The sequence below is a fragment of the Corythoichthys intestinalis genome, chromosome 2, assembly GCF_030265065.1.
Source record: "Corythoichthys intestinalis isolate RoL2023-P3 chromosome 2, ASM3026506v1, whole genome shotgun sequence".
NCBI classification, from domain to species: domain Eukaryota; kingdom Metazoa; phylum Chordata; class Actinopteri; order Syngnathiformes; family Syngnathidae; genus Corythoichthys; species Corythoichthys intestinalis.
Window position 1 is genome coordinate 42,027,828 of NC_080396.1, and position 27,741 is coordinate 42,055,568.

The window sequence follows — 27,741 nt, forward strand, 5'->3', positions numbered from 1 at the left end:
GTAAATGCACATGAACTCAAAGTTAATGAACCCCCGCTCCTTAATATGCTTTGGCAAAAAAAAAAAAAAAAAAAAAAACCAAACAACAAAAAACGTATGGGAGTCTTCATGTACGGCGCACTAGCATATATATATATATATATATATATATATATATATATATATATATATATATATATATATATATATATATATCAGAATATATAACAGCATATATAACACGCACTATACTATACATTTGCTCCTAACAGAGTGCGCAGTTGCAGGAAGGAGCACACGGTTGCCTAGGCAGCCAACCAATCTCCCCTCCTCTCCTCACCCCTCCCCTACCATGATCATCCCCCTCCCTTTTCTTTCTCCTTTCCTCTTTCCCGTGTATTATCGGCAGAGGTCGCATGGCAGAGGGAAGTCCGACCACTTCTGTGTACTGGAACCAGTGCGAGAATATGAGCACGTCCATAACAAAGCCAATGTGAGAGCTCACATAGGAGGCTGCACGTTGGAGTAAAAATAAAAACGAGCAAGAGCAAAAGAAAGTGTTAACTTTGGAGGTTTGTTTTGCTGTGGAATACCCGGATATACAGTAGTTGTGGCAGCACGTGTGCATCCATGACATTTGTGTTTGGAGTGAGGGACTATTTGTCACGCTGAGGACCACTGCGCACCAGCCCGGCATTGAACAGGGAGAAAAGTGCGCCGAGAATAACTTCAATTTTCCTCTTTTTGTCCCTTTCTCCTCTTGTTTTGCCGTGTTTGCCTTTTTGCCGACACAACAGTTTGTCCACGTCCAAGCTGGAAGTGAATTGATGCGTCCAGGCTCGCTCAACCTGAGATGGACGTGAGATTTTACCCTGCTCCCCCGGCCAATGTGGGTTCATGCTCCCTACCCGCTGATCCAAGTTGCTTGAGCTCGCTGGACTATTATCACTCCAACAAGGTAAAAGACACTCAAATAGGTGTAAAACACGATGCGTGCATGTGTGTGTGTGTTTGTGTGTGTCAACGCGCCAGTCTTGCCAACCTGCGAGTTTTTCCCCCCTTCGTTTTACGCGCGTTTTACTTGGTGTCTCACTCCGTAGTTTGTTTTATTCCAAAGCACTGCAAAACACTGACAGCTGTAACTTATATTTTTACATGGCATTATAAATGTTAGTTTAGTGTAAACTTTTACCTTTGCAATATGTTACCTTAATGAGATGACATCCCCACAGTGGTTAAGCGCAAATCTGCCATTTAGTTGTCCCACCCCTGTGTCAAATGGGTAGAGGCTGTAAAGAATCCATAGTAGGCTCCCTGCTTCATTATAGCTTGGACGCTTTACCAGCAGGAGTTGGGCGTTTGAATGGATGTGTAATGTACTCGTAATTGCTTTGTAACGCGAAACGGCACACAGTGACTGACACAAACAGCACACTTGGCATTTCAACGTAAAGGTTTTAATATAAAACCTCCTGAGAAGGGTACTGGCTGTCATGTTGGAACAGGGTTGGAGCAGCTCTATGTATGTGTTGTGCGTGCGTGTGTGTGTGCAGCCATCTAAAAGTTCCATATAATGAACAAAACGATAATCAGGACTTTTGAATCTAGTCGTTTCCTTTAATGCACTTCTAATAAAAAACCATTGCAGAAGCATTATTAAAAATGCTGCTTTATGAAAAATGATAACGTTCAGCTTGATTGACAATGCATTTCACTGCTGCATGATAAACAATATCACAAACTGTATCCGTATTTATATTGACAATCTCAAAGTGATCAATACCTTTACAAATGCAGAACCACAACCAATTTGATCGCCACTTGTACCTAATGAAGTGTCCGGTAAGTTTCTATTACCTACCTGGTCATTTAACCAAATATTTACAATGTTGCCAATCAGGCAGTCTGTCATGCATGTTGATACCTGATGAGCTTGAAGATAATAATTGCATCTTTACCTTGAAGAGAACAATAAATGTAACTCATAGGAATTGTATGACTGACTGTGGGCTTTAGAAAGTGGAAATAAATGGAAGATTGCAGTAATCTACGTAGTTAGAAGGAGAGGGAAGTGTTGTTTAAGATCAGTACATAGTCGATAACATAATTACATCTGTGCCTCAATAATTACTTTTCCGCCCAGCCTCACTCAGGCTTCTTTGTGGGAAATGAATTAGGATCACACTAATAGTATGCCCAATGCATGTCTTCTGATAGCAAAGCTTCAGGATAGGGTGACACCACTCAAACAATCATTAAAAAATTCTTTTTCACTCGTTAAAAAAATTGCCATTCATTAGGTTCCAAAATGCTACAAATCAAAACATGCCTGGCATGCTAATTCTACACTTTTTTGCACACTTTGAAGCCAATACTTTTATACTGAGTACATAACATACTACTGTGCTTTTCTAGCCTGAATTATTTGGAAAACTTGACAGGGAATTAGAAGTAATTTCAGCAAAAGGGTTATTATAAGACAATTTGATAAGGATGCTGAGATTTAGCACTACTTGCTGTTGTGTTTCAAACGTTGTCACAGGGGCACAAACAAGCATGAGGAAGCTTAATTGGTTGCATTGGTCGTAATGTGCTTGTATTTCAGCTTTACAGTGTGTTTATTTGCAAACCTGCTCTATGCTCGGTGACTCGCACTGGATGCTGCGCAGATGCGACCGCAAGCACACTTTGAGTAATTAGCAAGTTTATGTGACAGTGAACACGTGTGCTGCTGCCATGCTTTCAGAAGCCATCCCACTGCTCATTTTGTGCACAGCAGCTGCTTTCATTCATAATCATTTGCGTGCATGCTATTAGATTGCCACTGCCACTTTTTATACCCCCCGCCCACTATATTCAGTGGGAGCATATCTGTTACAGCACTCATTGGTCCAAATTTGCAACAAGGAGTACTAAGTATCAAAAGGTAAACAATTTATGATCTCAGGCTTGCATAAATTAGCGATGTGTTTTAACTACAATATGGTTGGTAAGTTTGGAGACAGACCTCCAAGTTTGTGCACAACTGTTCCGGAATAGACTTAATTGTTATCACTTGGATTCCTCATAGAGATCAATACTAGACAACGGTGACATACCCACATTTATCAGAATATGCACCAAAATGTAATGCCTTTGTTTTTTTGTAAACCATGTGAATCATTTGTAGCTGTTAATCAAACTCTTAAAGAGCATACGACAGGAGAAAAAAAATTCTTAAATGGCATTATTATGTGAATTAGAATCATATTTCAAGACGATTCGACTATATACAACAATTTAGCAAAGCGCAGATGACGAGAAATTAGTCTTTTAATCTGCCGGTTAGCCACGCCTACCATTGTAGGGCTTTAGCGTCCCCAACAGGTGGATGACGTCAGCGGTAGACTGGGCTCATCGGTTTTACTATTCAGCCCATTGAGGGGGAATTATTCAGAACGAGGAAAACGCGACGAAGAGAGCCGCAAAATGTCATTGTTTCAGTCTCTCTACTCCAATATTTTTACAGGATATTTTTTTTATCCAAATATTTTTCCCCAATAGCTATATAAATGGCTTGAGAAGGACCAGTCAGCCCGTCGAGGGGGAACTATTCACAACGAGGAAAAAGCGACGAAAAGAGCTGCAAAATGTCATTGTTTCTGTCTCTTTACTTAAATATTTTTACAGGATATTCTTTTTATTCAAGTATTTTCCCCAATTGCCAAATAAATGGCATGGTCCTGACAAATAAGTCTTGTGCTAAATGGAATATGAAATAATAAAAATGCATCTATTCAGGACGACATGGCAAAATTGCTCCATAATGGTCAAAACTGTCGACTTCACCTTTACTGTCGCACCTCCCGAACGATATTTTATGACACCTTAGTCATATGTCATTTCCCTTCCCCACCTTCTGAGAATGTAAACAAACCAAAAGGCGTGACAGCTAGCCGACATGCTAACCCGAACCGAGTGATGTTTCAAAGTCTTCGAAGCGGAAAATCACACATAACTATTCTGGATTATTTGACATGACGACTTGGTTGTCGATTGTCTTCGTGGATCGGCAAAACGCCCGGCGGAGAGCAATTTACAGTTCGTTCCCCGGAGGAGGGTGGCTGCAGTTGTTCTGCAGCTAACGTGCTGCTAATGTGCATGAGGAGAGCTTTTTACATGCCTATCAATGATCAAATGTAAGTAGTCCTTTACTTTAAGAAAGTTTGTAGTGTTTACTTTGTAATAGCTGTATTAATATTTGACATAATACTGAACAAGATGTTTACTCACTTACTCGTAAGTCCAATGGTCCCACAGTAGTCGGGCTTGTTTTTGGCCAATATCCACGGTGAATGGGAACCTTTTGAAACTTCAAAAAGGCGCATACGCCTCTCCCTCAAACGGAACGATTTTTCCGTAGCCGTTTGGCTGGCGTGGTGCGAAACATAAACGTATTAATCCGCAAAATCAGCTGAATCCTTCGTCCTCATACACAACAGTACGCTGTATAGTGAAGAGGACGCCTTCTACCATACACGTCACAGCGCCCTCCTCCTCAATGCAGGACCGAAGCCGGAAGTCACTCATTTTCGTGGCGCAGGATTCAAAAAACTAAATAAATATAGCGATCGCTTCCACACACATCCAAGCGGTCCACATCATTCATGAGCATAAAATACCGCGTGTATTATGAAATAAACATGCTTTTTCGTGTCACATGCACTTTAAGTTCCATGGTAAGAAAAGTCACAAGACTACTGTATTTATGATGCTTTTCAGTTTGGTGCATAAAACCAACTGTGGGGGATACTTAAAGTGCAGGATGAGATGATTCAGAAAAGAAAGATCCATAAATAACCCTGAAGATTTCTACTTCACTACTTTTCAGTGCCCACTTCATTTTCCCGATGCGTTCATGTCTTTTATCTCTGTGGCGCTCTCACAGCGCCAGGGAGAATTTATATAGAATAATAGATCCACTGCAGCTTTGAGCTGGGATAATATGAAACTGTGTCATTTGTTAATGCTGTCTGCTGCCTCACGTGCTGTATGCTTCCATGTATTTCTCATGTGATTCGCAAAAGGCAGTTTTTAGAGGAATCAGTGGCATTTTTTCCTGTGGTACAATTGTTACTGTGAAGGGGCTATTTGTTTGTCAGGCTCCCTTCGTTTGCTCTGGGAAAAGGGAACAGCTTGTCTGTTCCTTTATTTGAATACCTTAATCAAACAGTGGTGACTGCTCCAGCCGCTCCGCCACTGCCATACAGTACAGTACAACAGCAAAGAGCGCAGAGAGAGTAGGCCTAATGTTTATACAATCAGGCCCCACCCAGCTCATATATCCTCCCAACAACTGATATCTGCCTCGATAGGACATGACTGAAGAGCTGAAGCTTTGTTGCATGGTGGTCTTCACTACTTCTGATAAGCCAGGGAATGATGCGCTCCATTTGAATGCCTTATCGCGGTTCTGTTTTATTTATTTTTTTATTTTTTATTAAAGTACCTCCTTGGATGCATGCATGCACGGGCATGTCAATGCGTTTATGTGTGCGTGTGTTTGTGTAGTGTAAAGGTTACTTTCAATTTACATATTCAGAGTTTCCATCCATGCTCATAATGCATCATGTGAATAGACATGGACATTACGTGCTGTACTTTGTACAAGTCACCCTTATGTTTACATACAGGATATAACCACATATAACTGGAATTTCAATCAGTAAGGACTTCCACCAAGGACAAACTGGAGCTGCTTTTGTTTGTCCATCTGTTCGTTAGTTTACAGACTACTGCCCTGTTCATGGGTGATGTTAAACAGCAAGCGTGGTGATTCTCACTGGGGATTGTTTCATCATTGTGATTCATATTCCTGTTTCTGCGCTTTCATTAACTCACTGGCCGCCATTGACTGTGATAAGCATTTAATCCAGGGGTGTCCAAACTTTTTGCAAAGGGGGCCAGATTTGGCGTGGTAAAAATGTGGGGGGCCATCGTCCTTTACGTAGAACAATATATTTAAGCAAAATTTAGCTAGCCATTCAGTGTGTCATATTTGCTTTATTATTTTTTTTAATGAATAATTTCAGCAATCTCGCAGCTAGCCTTTGTGTCGTTCTCTTTCAACTCTTGGGCTCTTGCGAAATACTACTGCTGTGAAATTAAACTAGCTTTAAGTTGCTTCAATTTCTCACTGTGAATCTTCCCTGTAATCTTGTCGTACATGTCAGCATGTCTTGTTTGGTAATATCGCCTCACATTGAAATTTTTAAAAACAGCAACTGTCTCTTTGCAAATGAGGCAAGACACAGTTGTTGCATATTTTAGTGAAGAAATAGTCCAATTTCCACCTATCCCTGAAGCGTCGGCCGTCACAACTTTCTGTTTTTTGTTGATTGTCGCCATTTTAGAAAATGGAAGTAATGGGTCACACGGAGTAATGTTGCTTAGCCCTTAAATACCTGCAACATGAAGCAATTTTCAGAGAATCCACAAATTTGAAAAATAAGGTCCTAATGAAACCTTTTTTTCAAATTTGTAATACGAAATATCAAAATGAATATGTGTAATAAGCGCTCTAATATATATAACCCATGCTAAATCATGTGTTTTTTTCTCATGGAACCTGCAGATGCATGTGTTGACTTGCATCCATCGTTTTTTTTTTTTTTTTCAAAAAGAAATGTCAAAATTCTAAATCTCAAAATCATGAAATTTTAGGTGTATCAAATGTGACACATTTGGCGATAAAGGGTTAAAGTGCTGCTGCCTTTTAGTGGGTAAATGAGGAACAGCATTTCGTGTGTAAGCTACTTCATATGCTGGTTGCAGTACTGCTGACCAATTTATTAAGGCTGTGTGCGGGCCAGGCGTTATTGATTTTATAACAGAGGCAGGGGGCCAGATGAAATTTGACCATGGGCCGCATTTGGCCCCCGGGCCGGACTTTGGACATGTCTGATTTAATCCATATGAACAGTAAGGTGAAGGATCACTGCCAGACTCTCCCAATTCAAACGGATTTGACACCTATCAATGCAAATGGCACTGAAATATCACCATTCTCTGCCAACCCTCTTATTTCAAAGGGATTTGATATCTATTGTCAACACTGTCGATGGCAGCCAATGAGTTTTAGATCCTCAGTAAACTTGAATACTAGGGTTGAGAATCTTTGGGATGAGACTGATTAAATACTGTAAATAATAAAGGTACACGATAATATCGGCTACCGATAATTATCGGCCGATAATGGCAATTATGACGTCACGCAGATAATACAGATAATAAAAAAATCAACCGATAATGCAATCCGATAATTATATACTTGATTTAGCCTCCAAATGTGCGCAACCAAGCAGTTTTCTCCACTTCTTCACTGCCGCCTGCTCAGCCCCTCCCCTCTCTGAAGCCCCTGTGGGAGGAGGGGTTTAGGAGTACGGCGTCATAGAGGAGGCGGTGTTACACATCAGTGTTGACACTGTTGAGGCGCTCTCACTAGCGTGCGTTGCTTTTCCCGTGTCTGAAATGAAATAAACGATGCTCTCGCCATGTACAAAACAGTTCCTCAAGGCCTAAAGAGAGCGTCCTCATTGAACACCACTAGCACTAACCCAGCAGCCATTTAAAACTGCATCACAATGATTTTTGGAACGAATATGAGGCTGCTGCTAGCATGAATGCTAAAGCTATTGTTAACAAATAAACTATAAAGGAAGCTACGGGGCTTGTGACGATACAGAGACGCTGCGGTCCTCCCGGAGTCGGGGGGTTTGGGAATGCAGCCCAAAGCGAGTGGTAAACTCCCATCTATGGTTAAATACCTCACCAGATCGATAGTTGACAAGTAGCTGTCTTCCGACGGAGCCCGCCGGTCCGGCAGGGCGCCACCTCGCCCTAGGCGGGTAGAGGATGAGAGCAGAGCCATGCACCGAATGCGCTGCAGCGAGCCGGCCGGGGCGGGCGGATATCCGGTACGAACTTAGCTGCCGCCGCCACTCCGGTTCAAGACAGAGGCCTGGCGCGGGTGCTAATTTGGCAGCCGGGTGGACTGAAGGGCACAGGCGGGAGGAAATTCCCGAAATGACCCGATAGCCAAATCCCTGGATGAAAAAATAATGCAGTTTATACGACCACGATTCTTCGCGAAAGACATGCCGATCACATCAGTTTTACCACGGACACTTACACAGGTGATGTCAACAAACCATGTTTATCATGACGGCACAGTGGTTAGTTGATAATTGTAACATGCACCAAACGACACAAAGAAGTCATCCAGTCAGTAATGCATTCAGTACGTTTTAAATTTATGACGTCTTAATCAGATCATTCTTCTTAAATCTAGTCAAATAATTTTCCCCATCTTGTTTGAGTGTTGAAGACTAGTTGAATGCGCCAGATTATTCCACTTACTTGAACTAAATATTGCAATTTGTTCTTATTAAGCCCAAACATCTAAAAAAAATAAGGTCATTTTCACCTAAATCAAGAAAAAATTGCTTTCAAATAATGTTTTGAACCATACATATTCTTGAATAAAGAACATTTCTGACAAGTTTTTTTTTTTTTTTTTTTTTTTTTAGGATTATGTATAATAATTTATTGCTTAAAATAAGGCTGTTAATCTTATTTTCAGCTGGCCATTTTTCTTCAAGAAATCTGAGTGAAATATACTTGAAGTGCTGGCAGTTAATTTAACTTATTTCCAATAGATTTACACTGAAAACAAGGGACTTTAACTAGTCTTAAGGAGCTGTGTTTTTGCTGTGTAGTAATGTTATACTTTAGGAATGGCATACTTTTAAAGCCATTTTTGTGCAATTTATGTATTTACTTTGTAAGTAATTGTTGCCAAAAGTTTACCATTACACAATGTCAGACAATCTGTCTTTATTTAGATGTTGGAATTTACTACTACTACTACTTGTTCACATTTGATGTTGAAAAAAAAAAGAGCAATATTATTTTTGCACAGCAATATTTTCTCTTGTGTATACTTTAAAATTTTACATAAATCTTTAATAAAATTATCGGTTTGACATTATCGGTTATCGGTTGGAACGAGGAGGAAATTATCGGTTATCGGTATTGGCTGAAAAATGCATTATCGTGTATCACTAGTAAATAACCATAACCATTAAATTATGATTCGGTTCATATGCTTTGATACGATATAGAAAAAAAACAAAGCTATACAATTTAATATCGCATGGAAAAAAACACAATATTATTTTTTTAAATTTATCCATAAGTCCTAAAGAAGCCCATTCAAAAACAAAAAACAAAATCACTTTCTTAAGCTCTGCTCAGTGTAAAAAAATAATAATAATAATGTAAAGCCTTGGTAAAGCAATTCCTAGCCCTGTGATAGCCAATGCGCAGCTTGACAATCGATGTATCGATTATTATCAGTTATTGTATCAATTTAGAAGCTTGTTTTTGATATGCTCGTATTTCTTGTCCTAAAAAACGTATATCAGTCAAATCGTTCTTTGATACAACTCTACTGAATAGGTCCTTCATTAGTGTAGACAGCACCTGTCTTGTGGACATTGATTTTGGTATCAAGTGCCCTAATTTAGTTTTATCATCAGAAAACTTTTCTTAAATTAAACGAAAAGAAAGAAACAAAGCAATTAAGAAACTGCCATTTGTATATACAATAAATCTAATATTCTGAACTGTGGAAAAACATTGTTTGGATTAGCACAACATTTTATGAGTTATTTCTTTCAACAAATACGTTAGAATTGGTTGAGCGGTTTTGATGGAATCTTTCTCACCACAAAGACATAACCTCGTTGGCATGGGTGACAAATGAACTGATTGCATCCGTCACTCAGGTCGACTGCTGCATATTCATATTGCGTGTACACTGTTGTTGCTTTTAGCTAATGACAAATTCTGTGGTATGTGACACTGAGGCGGGAGTGAGAATAAAAGGATGAATGCGAGTCAAATGGATTGAAGTAATCATTGGTCCAATGTGGGGACAGTGGCTGTGAGTGTGCTTGTGTGTGTGTATGTGTGTGCATGTATGCGTGTGTGTCTATGTGTCATGCTCACTCAGGGCCATTCAAGCATTTTGCTGACTCCGGAATCACAATCACAATTGCTTTCATAGCCCAGTGCAGAGGAAGGCTGTGCATACCACTGTGGAAATCCTGGTGACACACACTGAGTGGGGGCCAAGCACAAAGAGACACTACATCATATTCCCCTCACTTTTACGCACAGAAGCTTGTATTGGAGACTGACCAGATGAAATATTGATTGAAACCATTTCATGAAACCGGAATTGGCGCTGACATATCCAGCAGTCGGTGCCAGACATATTCCTTTCTTACTTAATGTTTTCAGCTTGGTGACTAGCTACTGCTAACCTTTTTATGTCAGCTTCATTCATTTGCAATCAGGGTGCTTGCATATCATTTTTCCGAAAAGACATTAGATGGTGAATGTTGTGTTGTTAACCTATGCCTCTACCTGTCTCCATTCATACAACAGAATAAGTCATACCATCGTGCAAGTGAATCGTCTATGTGTTCAATCAACCAAACCTTAATTCCACTAGGTCAATTTGTGCATAAATTGATATGAGCACGTCGTTATCAATAGTTTTTGGTAAAAAGAATCGTCTGGTAGTGTGGTATTAGATTTTTTTTCCTTCTTGCCTCAATTACTGTTGAGAAACAGAGAGGCAGAGAGAGGCAGAGAGTTGGGATGAGTGTATAGTATCCCTGAATCAATCTAATAAGATCTACAAGCGCTGTATAAAACATGTTTCCATTAAAACTATAAAAGCGCTCAGCAGAGCACAAACCTCAGCCCAAGTCACTAACCTGAAACCCTGGGAGTCTGAACCTGTTGATTGAAAAATGTTTTTTTTTTTTTTTTTTTTTTTTTTTTTTTTTTTTTTTTTTTGGAATGATGACATATTTAAGCAAGGAGGGCTTCCACTCCAAGCCTGTCAGTGGTGGTAATGCACATTACAAATAAGATGCTAGCAAACAACACGTTAACTATCTGCTGGACCTCGTGAGTCAATGTCCCACCTATCTGTGATTTAAGCAGAGTATAGCCACAAAAAAAACATAAGTTCTCGATTTAAACTCCGGAGTACTGGAATTTGAACAGTTCTTCTCTTAAACACCTCTACATTATAATTTTCTTACTTCCACACGACTCAACATGCTAGACCATCCAGCAACATAAACACTCAACATCAACGACACTGTAGATTCAGGCTGGGTGATCATATGATCACAACTGCACCCATATTTGCTGGATCAAACATTGCAGAAATGTATGTTAAACCAGGGTACCTGCGGGTTATTAAAAGTATTAAAAAAGCATTGAATTTAGCTTTCCATTATTAAAGGTATTAAAAGTATTAAATTAGCTGTTGTAAGTCTGGATTTTTTTCACCGTGGTCTTAATTTTCAAGAACATCTCAGTGCAACCTAAATTATATCCGTGACAAAGTTTTTTATTTTTTTTTAATTTTATTTTTTTTTAATCCATAACCAAGATGACGCATAGAATTTTTACGATGCACTGCACTACAAATCGAAATGCAACTCGTGTGTGCCAAACCACCACAACCGTCAAAACGGAGAATCCATCCACCTCTTCATCGGGAATGCGTCCATTAGTCGGTGGTCCTGCAGGCAGAAGTATTGTGGATTCTGAACACCAAAACAGACCACCATTCATATACTTGAAATGAGTCCATTGCTGATCTGTTTCGGATATTACGTCATTTTTGGTCGGCATCGGCTGTCGTAATGTTGGTCATATTGCGTTTTGTTCCAGAGGGAGCGTTCCCGATGTCTTAACTGTCTTTTGTAATGAATTTTCAGTTGGCAGAAAAAAAAAACGCATATTTTCTAATGTTTAAATAGTCTACATATTTTTATGATCATTATAAATCCATTTACACAATGAAATAATCTGGAAAAGTTTGTTAAACATAATGTTGGTCAAATCGTGTTTTTTTCCAGATGGAGCATTCCCGACTTCGTAACTGCAGCCAATTTAAGCTCATCTAGACTTTAAGATAGAGGTAAAATCGGGCCTAAAAAGTCCAGCCCGACCCGAACTGGTCCGCGGGTATTAAAGCCCGACCCGCATTTTGTGTGATAACATTTGTGACGATGTCAGCATAAAAGCCTGTCTTTTATAACGAATTCTCAGTTGGCAGAAAAAAAATGCACATTTTCTTAATGTTTAAATAGACTAAATATTTTTATGATCATTATAAATTTTATTTACACAACGAAATAACGCTGGAAAAGTTTGTTAAATATAAATAAACAGATGCGGTTTTTCGGACTCGCCGAGGGGAAGATTAAAAGGTGCGTATAGGCACAATCTGGCTCTGCAATGACCATACAGTGCCTTCTTTTTTTTAATCCAAATTATTTATTTTATAACAAGTATTCCTTAGTTTATCATTCATACATCGTTAATATATAGTTATGTCAAAAAGTTAGCAAGAAAGAACCCTGGCCCGGCCTGGCCCGACCTAATAATTGACATTTTAATTTTGGTCATGTTTTCAGTTTAATTTAGCTGTTTCCAGCTTGCTATGTTTATAATTGCGATGTTTGTTTACCGCTTTTCCTCTTACTGCAAAGAGGGAGGAAGTTACATCGGCCGCCGCTATGATATTTAAGTCATCAGCCATCTGCTGTGACCCGGGAATTTAACGCCTGCTTTCACACACACTGCTTCCTATGTCAGTCGATACGGGAAATTGTTTTCACACACAACTGCTGCACGGTTATCCGCGATATTCCCGTTGTTTTGGAGTATGTGATAGGGGCTTAAGTTACATCCAGATACTTTAGGTTGCAGTTTATGGGTCATGCGAAGGCAGTGGACCTGCTTAAACATTTCGGTTTGCCTTTCGAATGAATGAATTTCGCCGTTTTAACTCGAGAGTTAGCCATGTTCACTGGGGTCTTGGCAGGTGCACTAGCGGCTAGCCTGTTACAGAAGATGGCTGGTGTGAGTCCTGTCCTCCTCCTCTTTTTGTCCATAATTATTGTGTGTGTGTGTGTGTGTTTAAAAAAAATTCTGACAGACTTAATAATGTTACTTTAAATGTGTTTTAATTGTATCTTCAATATATGTGCATTCTTTTGTCAAAAACACTTGGTAATTGAGGTTAAATTTGATGTTCAGTGCTTTATTTATTTAATATGATTCAATATAATCTAAATAATAGGTGCGAGAAAAGTATTAATTTTCAGTTGAAATGGCATTAAAAAAGGTCTTAAAAGTCTTGAATTTAGATTTATCAATCCTGGGGGGACCCTGTAAACAGCCAAAGAAAGTACTGTAGTTCCTTTCATGCAACTCTTTAGTTAGAAAGATGAAAAAGTAAACTTTATGATTGAATGTGTCAACTAAGCGCATGAGAGCAGTGAAATAGAGAATGGAACTCACATGATCACTGTAGTTCTCTGAGGATTTCAATGAAAACGGAATCTTATTTTCTTTGTAAAAAGAAGGATTTGTGATGTAGCAAATACTGTATGTGTTGGCATGACAGCGTCATGGTTGTTGGAGTTATCCCACTTAGCCATAATGAAGCCCAGACACTTCTCTGTGCTTTTCTTACAATATTCTGCTCGGACCTTCCCATGGGGCTTTGCAATGGCATCCTCAATCATGCAACTGAAGAAGAAAGCAGAAAATGCTGCCAGCACCTGCTGCTTACTAGTCTCCTGGGTGTTGATTTAATTGTTGATTATGCTTGTTAACGGATGCACAGAGCCTGAAATGCATGACAGCTTTTTAAAGATTTTCTTTTTTTTTTTTTAATTTATTTTATTTTATTTTATTTGCCCTATGTATTATCAAGTTACAACCAATTGAATTATTGCACGTCACCTTTGAGACTTTTTATGATGATTTTAGTTCTAAATGTTTCCTGCTTTCAATACAGTTATGCTTATCAGTGCATTTAAAAATATATGTATAAATTCAATCTTATATTTAGTCTTTATATGGCATGGTTAATTATGACTTTACATTGAAATTTATGGTATCTGAGTTGCCAAACATGGTTCCTTGCCCGCCTTATTATATTATCATCACAACCTGAATGGTTTTTGAATGAGAAGAAGCTACAATATCAGTAGTGACTGAGGTTCCCATACTGCACATATGCGCTAAATGCACTTTATATATGTTGGACATTAATGCATATATGCATGTCTAGAGGAAACAGGGATTTGGACAAACATTCTCAGTTGTCTCAGCTTCCTGAGGTATGTCCTGTGCAAACACTGGTGGGCCCTGCTATAAGCTCCTTGCCAATGTTGTAAGGCTCTTGTCTTGTTTGAATGGAATATCCCTTACAAATAAAATCGGCCCTAGTGTTTGCACCACAAGTTGAAGTGATGGAACACACAAGTTGAACTGATACTCATTTTGTCAGGTACAGGATAATGCTTTTACTGTGGCGAATCTGTGAAGGTCACATCATCTGTCAGAATACTTCTTTATCGTAGATGACATATTTAGCAAGCTGATATAATTGCCTGGGCAAGGCTGAAAATGTAGCAGAGGCCACGACAGCCCACAGAACAACCAAGGGAATCCAACTGTGGTTCCTTTTGGAGAGATAATGATGCGCTCCATGATTGTTTACAAGGGCTCGAAAAGTGTTCTAGAAAGTCTGATACATGGAAGTTGTAATACAGTGGCGTCAGCTCTCCTACTCTGTTATTATATTTGGTTAAAAGCATGGTAGTTGGCTGAAGCACAATTATGGAAAGAGAAAGGGGCTCGAATGAGCTTGTCAAAAGAAAAAGTAAAAGTAGTACAGATGTCATAGGGTGGAGAAAATCACAAGAAAGTGAGAAAAAGTTCCTTTTTAGTTGATGTCAAACTATACACTTTCACATAGCTGAGAGTACCTGTAATACAGATGAGATGTGATGACCTTCCAGGGAGAAGACAATCTAAGTGAATGAATGACAAGTAGCATTCGGGAAATAATGACATAAGGTTAATGTAGTTGTGCTTTCAAAGGCTGTTTTAGGTCTTTTCAAGCTTCATCAGTCTAAGATCCCATTTCGAGAGTTGTTAACAGACAGGAAAGGGTAACTTGAACTGATCTTTTTATAGTTTTGTTAATAACACAGTAGACAGTGAAAAAAAAAAATCCTGCCTAAAGCAGCACTTACTGGCACAACCCACCACAGCCAAGAAAGCATATGTCTCTGGATATGTGTATCATGCTTGTGTGTGTCACTGTATTACCTTGTGTTCAGTGTTTTGTAAGTGTATCTAACACACCCATGGCATCAGTGCAACGTATACAATATTTTCCTTATTCCTTTCGCCTCTCTCTGTCCTTTCTTACTTTGTGTTACCGAAACCCAATGCTAGCATGAAAGTAACTTAGTGGTAATGATCTACATCTTAGATTTCTGTGCCCAATGAAATCTGCTTAGCAACAAGTGTCATGACAGGCATCATTTGACAAGAAAAAGAAATCAGTTGACCTACATTTGGTAAAGAAAAGACAGTAAGAGATGCAAAATAGTTCTTTTGGTCATAGGTAATACTTCTCAATCCAAATAAGTTGATGAAATAATATAATGATTCATTTTTGGTTTTAATTTTGTTTCCATGCAGTCTACTTTTATGATGTTTGCCCTGGCTCTCCAAAAAAGTACAATAAAGTTTTAGGGAATTTTGTTTTTGGGAACTGTTACCTTTGATCAAGTCAAGCCAAAGAACACATTATTTGAGTGTTTTCATCCAAAAACACTAGTGGCTATTGCTGTTTAACCAGAACTACAGAACAAGTAGGGCGCATATTTGCATGCAAAGATATTTCCAGTCTCATAAGCAGCAACAAATATTTGTGTCACAGCAGTGAAAAGCAAGTGAAACTGAGAGATGGTCATGTTTTATTAAGCCTAATAATACCCACTAATCTGTGGTTTGGGTTACACAGTGCTTTTGTAGGTAATTAGAGATCATGTCATTTGCCCAGCCTGCTGAAAACATGCACTCCACCCTAATCCCACCCTCAATCCGCCTTTCTCACTGCACCTCCCTTTTTCTTTCCCCTCATTCGTTCTGTCACTTACACAAGCTCCTCCTTGTGCCTCCTGGTGAGCCGGCTTCCTGTCAACAAAGCATGTGCGCCCACGTAAACAAATATAATTCAGGTAGCTTCTCGTCAGAAAATATTCACCCAACATTTGTTTTCGTGCTCAGAATTCTTTCTGAAGAAGTTGATATTGGAGTCCATTGTGCTTTGTAGAACTTGTCAGATGTATTACTTAAGATTGCTGGCAAGTGCAACAGGTTTATGATGACCTAAACGCATACACTCGTTGCAGAGCATGCCATAGCCTTGGACTTCATGTAGACTTGAACTAAGCATGGTCATTTTTTAAAATTCAGAATGAAATGCTGTCTATCCTTTTTTTGTAGCATCCCCTCAATCAGTCACACATAATGTTCCTTTTAAATTAAATTGCAACCATCTTAAAAATGAAAAAAAATTTAAAAAAAAGGAAAGTTGAAATAACAACTGTTATTTCACTAAAGTTCTATTCTATTTCTAATTAACAATAAAGAAAATCTTTTAGGATCTCACTCAATTTTCTGTACTTCTGTTTTCAATTCCTATCACATTAAGCATACTTATGCTGCAAGTCGTTTTGCCAATGTGTGTATCAATTGTCAGTGAGATTTTAATTAGGGATGTGCCGATCGCATATTTTTGCACCCGAGTCCGAGTCACCTGATCTTGAGAATCTGCTAATAGCGAGTCCCAATCCGATACAAAAAAAAGTGTTGTTAAAAAAAAAAAAAAAAAAAAAAAAAAAACATTTCATTTTAAACATGTTACTGTCCCACTGAATTATTTTTAAACAAGAATACCTTAGAAAGATGCTTGTCTTTGTTAAATGCTTCATTGAGTGAGTCCACTCAAATCCACTCACGCTGCTGAGACAGCCTCAACACAATGAGTACACCAGTGTTTTTCAACCGTTGTGCTGATCGTCAGGTGTGCCGCGAGAAATTATCCAATCTTGCTCTTTTATTTTTTTAAATTTTATTTTATTTTTTTTACGTCTTTGGGCGGAGTTGCTGTAGGAAGGGAGGAGTAGTTAGGAAGTTCTAAGTCGTGGGCAGCTGAGTGAGGTATTGCTCATGTCGCGTTAAAAAACAGCTCGGATTTCTAGCCATTACCCACCTTGCTGGCTCCTTTGAAGGGCAACGCTACCAAGCTTCTCTGACATGATAAAGGTCTCAGAGCTGTCACTCATTGTTTACTTTAATAAGCAAACGCCAGATTCACAGGTAAGCAAGAAAAGCAGTAGGAGTGAGAGGCTGTGCAAGCATGATGCAGAGGAAAAAAATAATAATTAAAAACCCAAACCCGATCCTTTTCACCCGAAAAAATGGCGTGATCAGCCATCAGCCATTGGGACATCTCTAATTTTAATCAAACCATTAAAAAAAAAAAAAAGTGTTATTTCAGATATAGTTTGCAAAGGAATAGAATAGCACTATTATCTATAAATTGACCTTAATTAGCCTAACTTGATGATGGAAAAATACAGTATAAAGTACAGGTCTCAGTCGAATCTCGTGCACTATACCACTGTATGCTAGAGATCGACCACTATGGGTTTTTAAGGACTGATACCGATTATTAGTAGTTCGAGGGGCCGATAACCGATTTTTGGAGCCGATATTCATTTGCTGTAAAAGTGTAAAAATTGGCGTTAAAAAAATGAATGATTACAAACACTGAACTTCATTGAAATGCCTAAAGCATGTTTATTGAATCACACAAGTAGAAAATAATAGCTAATATTAGAGGGTGGCGTGATTCAGTGATAGAGTAGTCATTCCCCAACCCAGCCACTACGTAGATGAGGATACAGTGTGAAGCGCTTTGAGGGCCTTAAAAAGGTCGAAAAGCGCAACACAAGTGTAACTCCATTTACCATTACCATTTAAGCAATTAGAGCATGGGGTGAATTGTAGTGCAGGAGACAGTAGGCAGGTGAGAGAGGCATGGCTGCATCTGAACCAGTTTTAATTTGATTTTTTCATATTGGCCAGTCGGATTTACAAAAGGCCGATATCAATATACGTCAAATTTCCAAATATTAGAGCCAATAATCGGCCCGGCCGATAATCGGTCTATCGCTACTGTGTACTACACAAGTCAATTCAACATTGCTGTTGTTTATTCAGTCAAATACCATTTATTCCATTCATAATATTCCGTATTGAGTTTGCATACTTTAACATGGCAAAATTAGGACTGTGAAATCAAATTTATCAAAATGGACAAATCAGTAAGCTGTATTTACAAGTGGTACGATCAAGAAAATCTACACTGGGTTATCTGCTGTATATACTTGCTTACTTACACATTTGCCAGCTTTATTCATGACAATGACAAAAATAATAATCCCAGTTTGTCCAATTAAAGCGGGAAATTTAAATAATCATCTACTGTACATATGCACACACACACAAAAGCACACACAGGCACTTACATGGAGCATATAGCTCCGGGGCATTTCCTTTCCTACAACGACAACACCACAATATAATAGGACATTGAGTCACACGTGACACCAGCAACATGGATCAATTAAATCAGACACTGTCATTCTCTCTTGAAGGGCAAATCGGGGAAAAATATTACAGGAACAAGAATTTCTTTGCTTACTCCCTCAAAGTGTGTTTTGTATCCCTGATATAATAATCATAAATGAGCGAATTATCTCCTTTTGGTTGGAATTTTTGACTTGCCCTCCAGGGTTGTTTTTGAAGATGCTGATTTCCTTTAAAATGAATTCAGACTCATTGAAAGTTGACTTTCAGTTTTAATTTGATTGAGGCTGCAGATACTATGGCAAGCTGACATTTGGGATCAAGTTTACATCCTTTTAAGTGTCACGTTAATATACGCTGCCAGAGCTTTTTTGAACCTGGACTCACTATTTGACCTTTAGTTCATTTGGCATCCTTTTCATTATATTATCAGTACTCTTGTCAAACAATGACGGACTGGTTGATCGTTCTGTCTGCTAATCAGTGTGTGTTAATGACAAGAAGCCCCTGTCATTTGCATCGTCAGGAGAAGAATAAAACAATCCTTTCTATCAAAAAGAGTGAATGTTGCTTTGTTCTGTGCTTCTGTAGTTTACAGTATACCTCAAGAGGCTACCTTTCCTTAAAAGATAGATTAGTTAGGTTATGGAAAATTTTAACTGGCCTAATTTAAATGAATCAATGCATGAATAAATATAAGGTTAACTAGTGGTCTTGTATTACACGATTATGTGACCAATTATCAGTTTAAATATAATTTTATGCAGGACTGTTTGCACGGTATGATAACATAGCATTTTAAAAGTTACTTCTTAAGCTTTGACCCAGGTTGTCGTATTTCTTCATTCACCTTTTGCTCTTCCATGGCACACTTTCTAGATGAGCCTGTAATTAAGTCATCTTGGAACCTTGAGAAGCACTCTGTAGTGCGCTGAACTGAGACCAATCTGCCACTAATTGTCTCTAGTTTTAATTTCTAATGGAATTAGGGCCGGAGGGAGCTCTGCTTAATGAGATGCACTTACTGTGAATGCGTGCACTCTTTTATCTGTTTACTGTAACTGATTTAGCCCCAGTGGATAGGGAAGCAAGAGTGAGTAGATCAAGATGTTCCATATTGATGTTTTAAACGTGTTTCTGTTTATTCCACAAAGCACTCCAAGTATGTCTGAACCTTTCCTAAATGTAAATTTTCACACCATGAATGATAAATGTACCATCAAATGACTCATTGATGTTTGTATACTGACAGTGGATTTGGGTTAAGATTAAATGGCGGAATAGCCTCTCTTACAAATTGTGTGACAATGGGGATCTTATCCAAAGGCTTTTGGCCTTCGCGTCAAAGTTAGTGTGCGGTAAGCGTGGTTGGAGGCTGGAACTGGGAAAGTTGTTTACATAGCCTTGGGAGTGTTTGTGCCTTGATTTAGAGTCCAGGCATTTCAACATCCAAATAAATCGCTTGAGACTTGTAAACAGACAAGTAAACCTCTAACAGAAGAGATGTGACAGCTGTGTTTGAATTCTTTTTGGCAGTGTTAAATTGGAGCATTAAAAAAGAAAGAAAAAGAAATCCAGGCTGAATAAGTCAAAGGTGATTATGCATTTTCAGATACAGTATATATAAATGCCTTCTTCGAGTTTGAATTTGACCCAAAACAAGTTTTCAACAAGTTGTGTTAAGAGATGGAGGACATTTTAAAACCTTAACAGGAATATACAAATATGCAAAGCAATGTGGCCATGTGGGACACTTACAGTGAAAAAAGCTGCCAAGAGTGTTTACAAGTGTGTGGATGATTTATTTATTAATTGATTTTTAATGATCTCAATCAACAGTTAGTGTTGATTTTTATGATAAATTTTGATATATGTTTATCATTATTTATTTTTTTTGCCAAATATTTATATTTGATATGACTTGATAGTTTTCAAATTAAAGTTAAGGAGTTAAACTTCACCTTAAAAGTGTTAATTACAATACGTAAAATAAGAAAAACCTAGTTTTTTGTTTTGTCAAACTTGCACTAATGTACAATTTATGATTTATTGTGGTTGTGCAGGGCCGTTGATGCCGCTGGCCTGACATGCGCGAACGTTGATGAACAAGAACTTCTGTGATTTGCAGGACATTTTGATTGTTGACACCTCAAACGTACGTCGTTGCTTCAGTTCGATGCCACGCGGTGATCCGCCTGTTTTGGGCTGCTGAGAGGTGGATCATCATAATGCTTCAGAGCTCATCTTTTGCAGCAGTCGACTATGTGAGGTCTTGCAGTGTCATTGGTATAAAGGATAAATAATCCTTTTTCCACATCAAGCACAAATAATATCAGGTAACATCAGGGGTCGCGTTAACCGGATATTTTCCATCGTTGACCGGTTTTTTAAAACGGTGACGGAAAAAACTGAAGTCCGTCCGTCATTTTGACAGGTTGCAATTCACACCCCAGACCACAGGGTGGCGAGTTAGCATTTTAATTAGCTATTGTCTCTCTTAATGCATGACGTCGTTAGCTCTTCTGTCAGAATATTGTAGCGTCACCGGGGTCTGGCGGCGGCACCGTGATTGACACATCAACGCGAGGTTCTTACTGGTGCACCCGGTGTGCCAGCGCGTCATCCAATTGATGGACAAGATTGCCGCCTGTGTATAGACCCCAATCACATGACGTCACAACTCCGCCCCCCCTGACTGGAGCCGCCATATTGTGTGTCAGCTCGTCATGTTTACACATTACCGCTACGTACATGCCTCCTATTACGGCGTGTTTTTCTGCTCGTTAATATTAATAATCAAAATGGTGAAGGCGTGTGTGGCGGTTGGTTGCTGTAACAGAGAAGATAGACGGAGAGACTTGAAGTTCTACCGTATTCTGAGAGACCCGAAGATAAGAGCGAGATGGACTGCTGTAATTCGACAAGAAATCTGGGCACCAAACGATCACCACAGACTATGTAGTAGTCATTTTATATCCAGTAAGATGCATTTAATATATATTTAGAAGATTTTGGGCTGACAACCACAATTAAGATCATTGTGTGACGTTGGTGATTGGGGTCTATATCGTTGCCTCTTTTTCTTTGGGGGCGGAGTTGTTGGCAGTAAGCAGAGTAAAAAGGGAGAAAAATACCACGACTTCCGTGTCTAATTTTTCGCCGCCAAGCAAGCGTTACAATATTAATTAAAAATGAATGAAAACTAAATACTATTGAATATGTCATCATTATCATTTTAAAAATTTAAGTGACGGGTAAAAATAGACTATGACCGGATTTTTATGACCCTGTCAGTCAAAATGACAGACAACGAAAATGTCTAGCGCAACCTCTGGGTAACATATATCCTATACATATATCATATACATGTACATAAAACGCCCAGCACTATGAGCAACTCACCTTTACATTACTTGTTTCGTTCAAGCTAAGACGTTTTAATGTTTCAATGTTTCTGTGGTTATTTTATTTTGATATTTTTAAACAGTGAGCAATATGACAATGCTACTAATATGTGCTTTTTAGGTTCCACTGGAGTAAACATCTCGCTGATTCATGTATGCTTCATCTCCTTAACATCTGTTATGGATGGATGCTTTTATCACATCTGAATAGTATTACACAGTACTGTCATCCTTTCGATCCGTTATGTTAATGATACATGCTCACACACACACAGACACAAACAAACAGTTAAGTGATTTACAAGCACCAAAGGTATGAAAGAAAAATTTTCCCAAAGACTAATGGCTTTATGAATCTTTCAAACACTTTAGTGACTTCACTGTAATTTTTTTACCTTATCGCTTCAGAGTGCAGTTTGCTTTTGCGACTAGCTCAAGGCCCTTCCTCTTATTGTTGCAATATGTCAGAGCATTGTTTGAATGAGGTCACCCATTACCGATCTGGCCCGAGGCCAGCTTGACTTCAGCTGATTTAATTGAATCTCCAACATGAGTCAAACTCAAACAAGCAGAGACTGCCTTGCCATGACAGTCTCATTACTCCACATTAAGAACTCATTTCACAATGCATTGTGACTCCGGCCATGACAAATGGTGAAAGGAGATGAAATCAAATAAGTGAGTACATTTTGCAAGACCTCTCTTGGAATTTGCAAGATGAAATTCCTCGAGTACTGCTATATGTGCTTTATCGAAGAGCCAAAATGCCCCCCCCCCCTTCATGTATAAATGAATGTGAATGCCTTCTGGGTTTAAATGTTCCTGTGTTTGCCATATACAGTAATGGAATCACATCCAATGCCATTTTCCCTCTAAAATTGAATTTTTGTCAAAGTGCTCTGGATTCAACCTGCCTTGTCACTCAAGCTTGAGACAGTGGTGAGAGAGGAAAAAAAATATGTGAATGGAACCTTTCAGCACACATTTTCACTGTGAGCGAAGCAAATAATGACGCCTTTATCACGTCTGCCACACGACAAACAAAGAGGCCTTTCTTGTCATAAACGACAAGATGTAATATCAGGCACTATAATGACATACGTTATGCATGTAACATTTGTAGCATCTCTAACAACATTTCAGCAATTCATCAGCTCCAACCTCAACTAAATTTCTCAATTAAGCGTGCATTCTTTGAGAGCCACTGGTACCTCGGCCAGAGCCCACGGGGGGGCAATGTATGGCATGCTCAGTGTGCCAGCACCCCCCCACAATAGGGAAGGAAATGTTGAGACTACGAGGGCTGCACAGTGGAGATATGGCAGTGTTTGCTTAGGGCTAGGTATCGGGCACAAAAACAAATATGGTTGCCCTTAATGAGCCTGTTTGCCTGCCAAAGGTAAAGACAGCTGTTGTCTCCAAACACAAAGGAACAGGCCTCAGTGCCCATAGTAACACCACCCTGTGTACTCAAGACTGAAATATTAAGTCCTCTTTATGGAAATAATAGTGAGTCAATCCTGAGTCAAATGTAAATTGTGCACAGGCAGTGTTGTTTTATATGAATTGCAACTTGTATATTATTAATGGCTCATTATAAAACGTTGCAACTGAAATTGAATTGTTACTACTGTCCAGAAACGTTTGTACTCCTTGTCTGTCTGTGCAGCGGGCAGCACAGTGGTATGTGGTTATGATGTCTGCCTCAATTGAGATAATAGGTCACTGGTTCAAATCTTTGCTCAGGCCTGCATTTGTGGAGTTTTCATGTTCTTCTTCATTAGCCTGCAGCTTGCCCAAAGTCAGCTGGTGTAGGTTCCAGCTTCCCTGAAGTCCTAACGACGACAAAGGCAATTCCTTTGAAATGAACAGATTTAAAATTTAAACAGTTTTTGGGTTAAAAATCTATATGGAATATTTGATGTGTAAAAGAAAAAACGGTTTGTACGCCCAATGGCTTTTTAAAGAATGGAGGAATGGGTGTCTGAATTGTTACTGGTTGATAGATTTCTCAGTCATAGGTAACAAAAATACATAGCTAGTTGTAGTTTATCTAGGTTTAGTTGAATAAAAATGATCATTACTCTGTATTAAATAGAAAATATTTATTAAAATGGAAACTAGCACCCTCTGCAGGATATGTGTAATGTGTGCAGTATCCCCTACCTTTGGTCTGTGCAAAGAACGTACGGTTAAAAGTTATATTGCTTAAGGAGCTGTGAAATAGCAAATGTGCGTTAAGAACTTGCCTTTCTGTTTGATAAAGCAGAACACTCATCATTGAACTGTTTGGAGAGGCCTTACCTACTCCAATTTTTAGCATCTGTCCTTTGGGACCGCAATAATGGCTCTAAAAACCTCTTCTCGTAAAAGTGTCCTCACATAAGGACACTAATGCACATGGATTTAGGCAAAGTGGTGGCCACAGTGAGAAAATTAGTACATTTCTAGCTGCACTTGTCTGACTCAATCAACACACACTGCTAGCCGCAGTTCATACTAATTCCGGACAAAAGTAACTATAAGGGTGAGATACACCTTTACCTCGAGAAAAATCTTTAAACGCCTCACCGTCATCAGCATCAATATGGTTTGTATTATAACAACACCTAAATTCCCTAACTCATAAATACATTTATTTAATTAATGTGTTTAACTAAACCAAACACATTCAATGTTTTACACTAAACAAAGGCTTGTATCATTTTTATCAATGTACAAAAATAGTAATCAAGTTTCTGCAGCGCAGTTTAGATACACTTCCACAATCTTTCAACAGATTCAGAGAATTCAACTGAAGGCTTATATTTTTTATTATGTAGTTTTAGCAAATCCATACCAATAGATAAGATACTAATACATTTTATTGTGTGTTTCGTTTGTTCTTATGTAGAATAACTGCATGTGAGGCATTTGGTTACCTGATAGCTGCATGAGAGATGTACTGTAGTAGAAACACCAAGTCAATATCACCGTAGGGTGAATTTGAGAGCTCCCAATTGCACACCAAAAAATTAAGATTTTCCACTTCATATACAGTAAATTCTAATAAGTACAGTGGGGCAAATAAGAATTTAGTCAACCACCAAGTGTGCAAGTTCTCCTACTTGAAAAGATTAGAGAGGCCTGTAATTGTCAACATGGGTAAACCTCAACCATGAGAGACATAATGTGGGGAAAAAAAACAGAAAATCACATTGTTTGATTTTTAAGAATTTATTTCCAAATTAGAGTGGAAAATAAGTATTTGGTCACCTACAAACAAGCAAGATTTCTGGCTGTCAAAGAGGTCTAACTTCTTCTAACGAGGTCTAACGAGGACCACTCATTACCTGTATTCATGGCACCTGTTTTAACTCATTATCGGTATAAAAGACACCTGTCCACAATCTCAGTCAGTCACACTCCAAACTCCACTATGCTCAAGACCAAAGAGCTGTCGAAGGACACCAGAGACAAAACTGAATCTGCAATAGGTAAAACACTTGGTGTAAAGAAATCAACTGTGGGAGCAATTATTAGAAAATGGAAGACATACAAGACCACTGATAATCTCCCTCGATCTGGGGCTCCATTCAAGATATCACCCCGTGGCGTCAAAATGATAACAAGAACGGTGAGCAAAAATCCCAGAACCATACGGGGCGACCTAGTGAATGACCTACAGAGAGCTGGGACCACAGTAAGAAAGGCTACTTTCAGTAGCACAATGCGCCGCCAGGGACTCAAATCCTGCACTGCCAGACGTGTCCCCCTGCTGAAGAAAGTACACGTCCAGGCCCGTCTGCGGTTCGCTAGAGAGAATTTAGATGATCCAGAAGAGGACTGGGAGAATGTGTTATGGTCAGATGAAACCAAAATAGAACTTTTTGGTAGAAACATAGGTTCTCGTGTTTGGAGGAGAAAGAATACTGAATTGCATCCGAAGAACAACATACCCACTGTGAAGCATGGGGGTGGAAACATCATGCTATGGTGCTGTTTTTTTGCAAAGTGACCAGGACAACTGATCTGTGTAAAGGAAAGAATGAATAGGGCCATGTACCTGGAGATTTTGAGTGAAAATCTCCTTCCATCAGCAAGGGCATTGAAGATGAGATGTGGCTGGGTCTTTCAGCATGACAATGATCCCAAACAAAACAGCCAGGGCAACGAAGGAGTGGGTTCGTAAGAATCATTTCAAGGTCCTGGAGTGGCCTCGCCAGACTCCAGATGTCAACCCCATAAAAATCTGTGGAGGGAGTTGAAAGTCCATGTTACCCAACGACAGCCCCAAAACATCACTGCTCTAGAGGAGATCTGCATGGAGGAATGGGCCAAAATACCAGCAACAGTGTGTGTAAAGCTTGTGAAATGTTACAGAAAACGTTTGGCCTCCGTTATTGCCAACAAAGGGTACATAACAAAGTATTGAGATTAACTTTTGGTATTGACCAAATTCTTATTTTCCACCATGATTTGCAAATAAATTCTTTAAAAATCAAACAATGTGATTTTCTGTTTTTTTTTTTTCCCCACATTCTGTCTCTCGTGGTTGAGGTTTACCCATGTTGACAATTACAGGCCTCTCTAATATTTTCAAGTGGGAGATCCTGCACAATTAGTGGTTGACTAAATACTTATTTACCCCACTGTAAGTGTTTTGCTGTCAGAAATCAAGCAGGCAATGTACAATCACACCACAGAATATTTGAGTTTGCTGACAAGGTGGACAATGTCATAAGGTAGAATTTATTTTATTTTATGTATTTATTTATTTATTTATTTATTATTTTAATAATAGCATTTAATGAGCACATGGTGGACCTTCACTTACTGCAGTTTGTAATTTGGCAATATGCTGTGCATTTAAAAAAAAATAGGTCAAGAACATTTAAAGAAGTTTTTAGTATTAACTGATATTTCACTTAGACAGAATGGATATGTCAAAGACAGAAATAGAATGAAATAAAAAACAAACTATTTTGGCGTGTCTTGATATTGCCTGTATGACCTAGAAGTAGAATATTTTTGGATGGTGTTTGAGAAATCTCTGGCCCCATCTGACTTTATTTTAATGAGTATTTTAAAATAAGTATGAGGGGAATTAGCCAATTAATGACTGCAGACACAGAAGGTGCGTTGTGCATTTTTTTCCTGCAGTCAGCATTTTTGGGACTTGATGAAAACGTATCTCTTAGCTTTGTAATTGATTGTTTATTCACAAAAGTATAACATAAATATTACGAATTATATTAAGAAAGTTTGATATACTCCCTTTATGGTTGTTTTTATATTGTGTTCATGATTAAAATGCAGCTGTACAGATTATGATGTAATGGTTTAATCAGAGAAAATAGGGAATATACAGCACAGTTAAATATACACTATACTGTATGCTACATGACTATAACTAATGTTACAAATAGCGGTTGACCGATAAATCGGCCGGCAGATATATCGGGCCGATATATGGACTTTTTTTCAACATCAGCCATTGGCCAATTAACAACAACAAAAAGAGCCGATAAAAAAAGGCAGCTGTGGCTGCCAGAAGGACCCTGCAGCAGCTTGACGGTAGGCTGCTACAGGAAGCTTCAAGCTTGCCTGTTTTTTAAATACAGTGATCCCTCGTTCTTTGCGGTTAATGGAAATCCAGAACCCGCATAAGTATTCAGATTTAGCATTGGAAAGAGATACATATCAGACATGTTTTTTTTTCATTTAATTTCCCAAATTAATTTTAAAAGAAAGCTTTTATTTATATATATACAGTATC

At 38.7% G+C, this 27,741-nt stretch overlaps 1 protein-coding gene across 2 annotated transcripts in view; it reads left to right on the forward strand.

Moving 5' to 3' along the window:
- The first annotated feature begins 385 nt into the window (after window positions 1-385).
- Window positions 386-27,741, forward strand: part of LOC130909038 (thymocyte selection-associated high mobility group box protein TOX-like) — a 158,825-nt gene continuing 131,469 nt past the window's right edge. For both annotated transcript variants that reach the window (XM_057825095.1, XM_057825103.1), the window contains exon 1: window positions 386-937. In XM_057825095.1, the coding sequence (XP_057681078.1) occupies window positions 833-937 (105 nt within the window). In that variant the 5' untranslated portion in view covers window positions 386-832. The remainder of the gene's footprint in view (window positions 938-27,741) is intronic.